The sequence below is a fragment of the Ammodytes marinus genome (genome assembly GCF_949987685.1).
Source record: "Ammodytes marinus genome assembly, chromosome: 11".
In the NCBI taxonomy this organism is placed as follows: Eukaryota; Metazoa; Chordata; class Actinopteri; order Uranoscopiformes; family Ammodytidae; genus Ammodytes; species Ammodytes marinus.
This window is the reverse complement of record NC_137215.1, coordinates 12,850,319-12,859,903: the sequence shown is the minus strand read 5'-3', so window position 1 is coordinate 12,859,903 and position 9,585 is coordinate 12,850,319. Positions and strand designations below refer to the sequence as shown.

The 9,585-nt window shown below is 37.7% G+C and overlaps 1 protein-coding gene across 1 annotated transcript; it reads right to left on the bottom strand.

Annotated features, from left to right (window-relative positions):
• Positions 1 to 3,749: 3,749 nt before the first annotated feature.
• LOC307257651 (myelin and lymphocyte protein-like) lies at positions 3,750 to 7,905 on the bottom strand (the record flags this gene model as incomplete). The annotated part of the gene is made up of 4 exons (XM_080036912.1): positions 3,750 to 4,251; positions 4,800 to 4,925; positions 5,170 to 5,337; positions 7,813 to 7,905. 4 exons carry the CDS (start codon positions 7,903 to 7,905, stop codon positions 4,177 to 4,179), a joined length of 462 nt encoding a protein of 153 aa, XP_079893038.1. The 3' UTR covers positions 3,750 to 4,176.
• Positions 7,906 to 9,585: the final 1,680 nt, after the last annotated feature.

Sequence of the window (9,585 nt, the reverse complement as noted above, 5' to 3'; positions counted from 1 at the left end):
TAAACATCTGCAGAGAGTAGGTTGGAATGTTTTCATATAAATGAAGACTTGTTGGAAATGTTTCTATTGTTAACTGGATTCAAAGACCAGAGTTAATTTCACTGATTTCCTTAACATAAAATTAGTGCCTTGCTTAAGGACAGACACCAGTCAGTTGCACCGTGCCTGACCTGTTGACCCACAAGTCATTTTAAGAGATCTGCTCCAGGTGAGGCTCGAACTCACAACCTCGACATTGCTCTTCGGCATACTGTCTTATAAGTACCGCGCGGTGACCGATTGCGCCACTAGAGCCTGTTTACTTCCTTTATGACATATGGCTAAACCTGTGAACACCTGAGGTTTGACACTTCTCCATGAATTCATATACAGCTTCTAAAAGACCTGTGAATGGTTGCTTATTTCTGTGTTGTTTAAACACTGAGGTTACTGTTTTTCATTTGTTTAAAATAAAATATATGTTATATTGTTTGTGGGGATAGAAGCAAAGCTGATATTTAAAAGAAAAGCTCTCTATTGTATTAAAGATGACTATATAGGCTAATTTATAATAAGTAGATAAAAATAAATAAATGCTGAAACATGTATTAAGGAGCCAAAGGTCATCTGACAATAAATGTTGAGGATTGGACATGTCATTCATTCAGCAGTTGAATAAGAGGAAAATAGAAAGTGACACACACAGAAAGTACACGTATAGCTGCAGTGTTGTGTTCCAGTGCCCTTTAGTAAGGCACAGTCTGCCTCGTCAGCTGTCTGGAATGTTTTGAATTCTATTCAGATATTGAACAAGTTTGGTTTTGACACTGATATTGATTAAAAAAAAATCACCTATACATACATACATACATACATACATACATACATACATACATACATACATACATACATACATACATACATACATACATACATACATACATACATACATACATACATACATACATACATGAACCTGGACTGCACATCAACAACTCCTGTAGTTAATTGTTACCCATGGTTTCCCTTATTGTGATGCCTACATTTTCAGTGCATTATTGTAGAGGTACTAAATAAACCTTGCAGTAAGTTACAGGGACATTTCACTCAAGTGTTCTGCTCCAGTGGCGCAATCGGTCAGTGTCGGTACTTATAGATCAGTACACTATAGAGCAATGCCGAGGTTGTGAGTTTGAGCCTCACCTGGAGCATCTTTAGGAATGACTACCTCTGTGTTTACATCACTATGTCTGATCTTCAGGTTCAGTTAGACACAAGTAGATTTGTGCTTTTTGTCCATATGAGAGAAGTCCCATATAATCTTTTAATAATTTTTCTGCTGGACTTGGATCCATCAGATGAAAATGTACTTAAGTGTTCTTTTTTTATTTGATGAACTATAAAAAGTAGTCTAGATAATGTAAGAGAAGTACAGAATAAAAAAATATATGAATGTAATGTTAAAAAAAACTAAGCCTAAAACACAATGACAACCCGACACATGCTGAAGTTAAATAGATTTGACATTTGCTGCGCTAATAAAAAATAATATATTCAAACATATACCGTATGAATATCTCTACCAAATTCAATGGCAATGCATCTGTCAGTAGTTAAGATATGTCACTTAAAGCCAAGAAAAAGTCAACCTCATGGTGTTGTTGCAGAAAATGTGAGGGGATCACTTTCGTCATTAGCATGATTCACCATCTGAGGACCACAAAGGTCTGCATAAAACTCTGTCAAGGACTTGTTGTGATATGTTAAGATTGCAGTCTTGAAATGCAACTGAAATATTGAAGGTGTCCATTCCCACAAAATAAAACCAAAGACTGTTTCTTCTGCTCCTAATTTGCTCTAAGTTGTCCCCTGTTATTGTTCTCCCTTCACCAACGTTTCCCCAGTTTATTTTATTCAAAATGGTGGAAAGTGGTTAATATTGACGTCCTGTAACATGTGTGAGTGGACATGCACACTGTAGGTTGCAGCTGTTTATGCAAGACTATAAATAAGTCGATCCGTGTTCATTTTAATGTGTTCAAAACAAGAGGAAGTGGAGCAAAATGAAAAGAAAGACTTATGTTTACATATACTGTATTGTTTTAATATTGAGAATAGAAAAATGGCAAAACTATACCCATTTCAGCCATAGGTCTCATACCTTAATATGGAGCATGCGCAGTAAGCACTGGGCTACTAAGGCACTCCAGTTACCCCATTAATTAATAACCATACACCTCCTAACATATCACTGATTACACAAACAATAACACGGAATAATATACACAACAACAACGCTTACCATTTAGTTCTATAATGCCGGTTTTTCATTTGATTATTTTTTAAATACATGTAATGTATATTTTTTTAAATACTTCCTAATTGTTTAATGTTATCCCTAATAAATGTATTCTTATGGTTTAAATCAAGCAGAAATATATATTATAAACTCAGGTGATAATAGAAAGAAACATAAAATATTAGATTTCTTTAAAAACTTAACCTTCCTCTCGTGTTAGGGTCGCCACCGACCCGTTTTGGTTTTCAAATGCATAAAAGAACCACTTACATTTTGTTTATTGCATCAAGATTTCTTGACTTTGTCAGGAACCACTATTTCAACAAAATTAAAAAAATTAAAAATGTTTCACTTAATTATAAAATGCTCTGGTGGAAATTATAACACTGGTGGTGTTAGGGTCGTTTTCGACCCGGTTATAAAATAAGATTTAAAAAACAATAATTAGAGCCAAAACTGAAATCATAAGTGCACTGTCAGCCAACACAATGACAGTCAGCTCCTCTCCCAATCATGTGAGCTCTGTGGGGGTTCTCATTTTGACTTGTTTTGCCCTTATACCTGCATAACAGCGAAACAAACAGACGGGCATATCCAGACATGTGAGGTCAATTCAGTATAGAGTTGGTGACTTGCACAGTGCACATCTCCTATTTGCAGTAGTCAAAAATGAGGACATATACAGTGAGCCAAGTTTTGGATCACGTTTTTGGTGAAAATGGCCACCTGATTCTATAAATAAGAGGTGTCCGGTCTGCTGAAGCACTAAGGACAGAAAGATAAACATATTGTGCTTCACCTGCAAGAAATATCTCTGCAAAGAACACTAAAAGTGTTGTTCTTTATCACACATCTGTACACACACACATACACATGCACACAGAGACTTTTACTCTGTTTTTCTTTACTAGTTTTGGAACTAGTAATTGATTTCGATTGGTTTGATTAGTTGATTGGTTGTTGTTTATTTGACCTTACAAATCTATATTTTGTGTTGTGACTTGTTCTGGTTTTCATTGTGTGTTTGTATAATGCTGAAATAAAAGTTTTTTTGCTCTTTTCTGAAATAAATATTTATGGGTCGTAATTGACCAGTAACACCGTAAATGTTAAAAAAGTAAATAATATTAATATGAAAAAATAAATAAAAAAAATTTAGTTAAGAAATGTGTTCTCATACCCCTCAGTAATGATCAGGTAACACAACAACCAAATATTTATTTATATGATTCTCTCGAGGTTAATGTTACCATTTTATTTATTGAAATTGAGGCGCATACTGACAAAAAAAAGGCCCAGCCTCCTACACCAAAAATATAATAAACAATATGTTCATGGATAAGGAAGCCTAACAAGGTAACCAAGAGATGAGAAACAAACTGGATGATAGATAATGGTTTTTAGTGTTTTTTACAGCTGAATTCAGACACGGGTCGAAACCGACCCGCTAACACCATGGATGGTAGCAGAAAGTTAACACAGGAGGAAGGTTAAGTGATCATTTTGTATTTTGACTTTTACCGTGAAAACTTGTGTTTTTTTCTAAAAAGACTTTAAAATATAGCACCTAGGTTGAAAAAGCATTCATCAATGGCTTAACAATTTGATATCAATCAATTTTGTTTTCATATGACATTTCTTTTCATTTGCTTTCATTGTTCACTTTTCCCTGCTGCATGCTTTAAATCTAATTGTATGGAACCTCTTCACAAATCCCCAACCACTCTACCTTATTAAATGTCTCATAATACGCTGAACACATTCATTATGAATCTGTCCAGGTTTCTGTCACTTGTAGGTAATTCCACAAACACGCACCTACACACAGCGCTATACTGGATGCAACCGGATGCCACATGCTTTTTGAACACACAGGTCTGTGTATTGAGCGTCACTCCTCAGAAGTTTTTCCATCGAATGGATGAGAGGATGGTGTGGATGAAGTAGAAGAATGTGGCCAAGTAGGCGAACACCTGAGACACACGCACACACACACACACACACACACACACACACACACACACACACACACACATACACACACAGAACACATGTTTAAAAGAAAATCTTTTTTTTTCAGATCAATCTGTGATTGTAGCCTGGCTCCGCCCGCCTACCTACTTCCGCTCAAATTTAATTTCCCCTTCAAATGAAATGAAGTACGATGGTCTGGTTGGACCAGGCTACTGTGATTGTGTAGCCTACTATTTACCAAAAGGGTATTGATTTTCACCTCTTACTCTTGGCAAAACTGTAAATTTCTACCAAAATATGAACTATTCCTGTAAACTTCGTGGTAGCTTTTGGAGGTAACTTTGTGTTATTATCGCTATAGCAGTTCTTTGAGGGTATGAGAAAAAAAACAAATCAAAGGGTAAAATGGCTCCAGCTGGGAATGTGAAGAACATTATTCTGTAGCCCATAGTTACTAGTGCTGTTGTGTGCAGTTACGTAGAATGTTTCAGTAAATACAGTACGGATTAACAGCTGCTTCTACTCGGTACTAGAAGTAAGATCTCACCACGGCAGCGATGTCAATCTGGTAGAGTCTAAAAGGGCCTACTATTTTCCTCTGGAAGGTGATGTTGGCCAAAGCCACTCCCGCACTGAGGTAGAAGAACGCTGCCAGGCCGTGGTAAGCAAAGTCCTGCACACACACACACACACACACACACACACACACACACACACACACACACACACACACACACACACACACACACACAATCAAAACCAAATAATGGCCACAGCACAGCCCACATCACATTTAGCCTCAGTTGTTAATCATTCTAATGTTTCTCTTCTCTCTCTCTCTCTCTCTCTCTCTCTCTCTCTCTCTCTCTCTCTCTCTCTCTCTCTCTCTCTCTCTCTCTCTCTCTCCCTGGACTTACAGCGGCGGCCCAGCCTGAGCTGTTCCCGTGACAACCAGCAGCGAAGATGATCATCCATAGGAAGGTCATGATGAAGCAGAAGATAGACACAAACATGACCCAGCCCAGAGGGTTAGGAGGCTCCACGTGGGTCGACGCCACCAGGATCCATACCAAACCACCAAACACCTGCAAAGATGGAGGGAAGTGATGCATAGATGGTATAGGCTATTAAGTTATTGAGATATAGGCTTTTAGTATGTTTTCGCTAGAGTGACCTTTTATTGACATTAATAGAGAACTCCAGTGATTTAGTTTTTTGCAATTCTAAAGTGCATGAATGTCAGGAACACATTTTGTAGGGATCTGTTTGATAGCTTTAGGAACTGTTTACAAGTAATGCTCTTTTCTTTATAACTTCCAGTCAGCTTTTCCATTTGGCCTTCGTAATCTTTTTGCTTTTTGTTGTCCAACCGCGACAGGAAACTGACAGCAAGTCACTGAATCCTGCAGCCTGCATTGTCTTACTAAAAAGCAAAGACAAGCAAAAATGTGCTTTGAAGTTCTTTGTTGCTCATCTTTAGACGAGCAGTTTTCCGTAATACTTGCAATGTTTTCTTGTAGTCGGATTGGACTATGCTTAAAACAACTGTAGCGATGAAGGTTAACAAAGTAAAAAGAAGAAAAGATACAGCATAAAAAGGACTTAGCATTTCATTTGATAATAGCTTAAATTGCTGTGAGTTTTTGTTTTTACTGTAAGTGTGGACCTGATTCTGATGTCACTTTTGACTGTTTCTCCGCCATGACATAATCTGATGAAAAAACTGATCCAAGATAACTGCTATGTTTGCTGTCCTTTACCACCATTGTTCTGCCTGGGACAGGTCTTGATAGGTCACCCATATTATTGATAAAACATAAGCAGGATGCAGCTAACCCTGCTACACATGGATCTTCTAATGGGGAGGCCTCATAAAAGTCAAGAGCATTTTTTAAGCTACAGTGTGAGCCAAAAATTGTAAAACTACACTTACAAAAAAACAGCAAACGGTGTAGCACAAATGTGAGTTAGATCAAAACCATAAAATGTGTAGTCATCACACCTCAGGTGAATTTCAGAGGTCACACCTCTGTAACTGTTGACAAAACAAACACTTTACTTTCACTATGTCTCCTAGCACAGCGTGGGTGGTGTTTCATTTGCAAGCTAACTTTTGATGGAGCGTTAGCCACATAGTCCCAGCAAGTATTCAAAAGGAGATTTCCAAGACAAAATATGTCTAGATATAAAGGGAGCAATTAGAATAATGAGGTTGCACATAACTGTTCTCTCAACTACAATCCAGCCACTGTATTTGAATATTCCATGAGAACATTTTCTTTTTGAACTGCAAGTCACCGATACAATGCACATTTCTACACTGCACTGTGTCAGCTTACTGGGAATACAAACCAGTGATGTAACTTTACTATGGTGTCCAATTTTCTTCTTTTCGTCTTCTTCTTTTCTTTTTAGCTTTCTCAACATAACACAATTTAAGAGTTATAGCCTTTATTTCATCACAGCACTTTTATTGATAAGTAATTGCTCAAATAACAACCTAAAATACATTGTGTCCAACTTTACTGTATGAACTGAAAAACCTTGCTGCGGTGCAGTTACTATTGTTGTTTTCAAGCGGTTATTTGAGCCCTTTCTACCTTTTGTCACCATTCAGAAAGGAAAAAAACTTGTACAAATTCTACTTTGATTAGTAACGCAGAATCAATATGAGTGAAACATGAAATGTGAAGTGACGTACTATGTAGGCTACTCATCTCCTTTTCTTATGCACATTTGCAGAGCCGGCCCGAGGCATAAGCGACCTAAGCGGCCGCTTAGGGCCCCCGACTGCCTGGGGGGCCCCCTAAAAAAAAAAAAAAAATTTTTTTTTTTTTTTTTTTTTTAGTTTGTGTGTTTGATATTAACATCATACTATGCAAATGTGAGTTATCATACAAAACAAGGAATACAATGTTTTGGTCTAGATAATTAATAGCCTAAAAATGTAATCAGTTCATCTGGGAGGAAATCCGAAATTATCTGATCATGTCACGTTCACATCCATGCACAGTGTGTATTGAGTTTATTTAAAAACAATTGGAAATGGGGCTGCCCTCAGTTGCCCATGCACTGTGTATGTGCAGCCTTGTCTGTGGAAAAAAAGATACAGTAGCTGGACAACAGAGTTCTTCTGCTTCGTTCCTCACACTGCATTTAAATGCATTCACTAATTAAAAGATTATATTCATTTTGGGGTAGAAGATTAATTACTCCAACTGTTTAATATGTACAATGAATATATGAAGCTGATGTCTCAAACAGTGACAATGTTGGCACTGTGTCGTCCAATTGCTTTTTGTCAATTCATCAAATGCATAATTTTGTAGGAATAGATTACTTGTTTTATTTTGTATGACATTTAAAAAAAAATCATTGTTGCGATGAAAGATATGTGACAGTTGTTTTTTTTGCAATATTTTTTTGAGTTTGGAATACTTTAAATTCAAATTAATTTAAGTTTAAGGAAACCCAAATTTTGAAGAAGAAAAATGTATGCAACCTGGAAAGAGTCCCCTACAAGGTCATGTGCTTTGTCGTCGGGTCAGTTGTCCACTCACCAGTTCAGGCAGGTAAAATATATCCGGGGCCGTGGTGCATATCCCCAGTCCACTGGGCAGGTTCCCCATAGGCTGAGCAGCGGTTGCAGCCATCTTTGCCTGTTCCTTCCCCCAGTGTTGAGTCAACAGCCAGCCACCTGCCCAGCTCTCCTCTGGTCTAACGGAGCAGCAGCAGCAGGCGTTACCTACTCTTATAGTAAAGCTAAGTTAGCACACAAAGCCGTTCTGCTATTGTTGGTGAGAGCTCCCTTCCCACAACACAGCCCCTTGCACTGAACATGACACACCCTTTCAGCACCCAATACTACCTGGTGTGAGCTGGTGGCCAGCAAAAAGGGCTTTTGAAACAGGTGGAATTTTGTGTCCCGGGGCTGTAGATAGTGAAACCCTGCACAGCTGAAATGGGCCACATTGTTGCTGCTGAGTAAACAGAAGAAAAAGCTCACTGAATTTTTGGATTGTACTAACTTTATAACCCTTACACTGTGTGAGCTGAGAGCCCGAGGCCTACTGCACACAGGGGCTATAACAGGAGTGTATTTGTAAAATATATATATATATATATATATATGTGTGTGTGTTCACGATTGATTGAATGGGTGAAGGCATTTGAACCACTTCAACCTCACATAGACATTAGCAGGTCCACACAGCTTTTTTAGTTATTTTTTTATAATCATCTTTCAGCTCATTGTTTTGGTTTTTCAGACCCAAACCTTAGTGATTGTGTGCAGTCCTGCTCAACCCAATGCACAACACCTACTCAGCACCAAACAGAAGGCTTAATAAACTTAATAAAGTGATAATATATCCAGGTTGTATTCAGTTTGCTCTGTGGCCTCCAGGTGGACAAAATAATAAATTATTGCTTTAAAGTTCTACTCACAATATGAAACAACACAGGCTTACTTCCAGGCAGCTTTGTTTTGTGATGTGCTGACATCATCCAAGTTAAATCTATGAAGTTATTTAGAAAACTGACAAAAGGCAAGATGATGCTTACTATATCAAGACATATTATATTGCTGTAATACAGTGTTGGAAAACAGAAGGACATGTTATTGTAGTTACAGATTGTTTTTGTGATACATGCAGCATTCTTGACCAGAAACCAGAAAGTATACCAGAGATCTTGTGTCCTGGTGCTTTGTAATACCAACACCAGTCACCACAGACAGACAGGGTGGGAGCAGATAATAAGCCATGCTGCAGGTTCTTTAACCCCTCATTGTCTGTTTTGAAGGCGGATACAAATGTTTAAAGGGTTTCAATTTCGTTCAGTCCAACCAGGAAAAGATTCCTGTTCTTTGGGATGTTTTGCACATAATAGCTGTTTATCTTAAAGGTGCTCCCAGGAACTTTCCATTTGTGTTCATTCTTGCACCCCCTTTGGACAAAAGCGGTAGTGTTTTACTACACCAGCTATAGTTCCTGGGTGAGCATACCCATGAAAAAGGCATTAAGAAAAACTATACAAAAATAGCATTCTTTGCACTGATGGTCTCGTTTGCTGTTGCATGTCATTTATGATCATCAGAGAAATTTTTTTAATGTTTCAGTAATATTTCAAAGTTACTCGTAGAACCTTCAAACCGAAGTGAGACTGCTCTGATTGGACAGATTTCAGTAGCCTACTGCTGTGTAATTTCTGGAACAAATCAAAGCTAAGGCAAGCTGCAATGTATTTCGTCTAGATCAAAATAAAGCAATACGGTAAAGAAGTCAAACAGAGTTTAAATGTAGTACAGCAAAAAGAAAGTGCATATGAGTAGG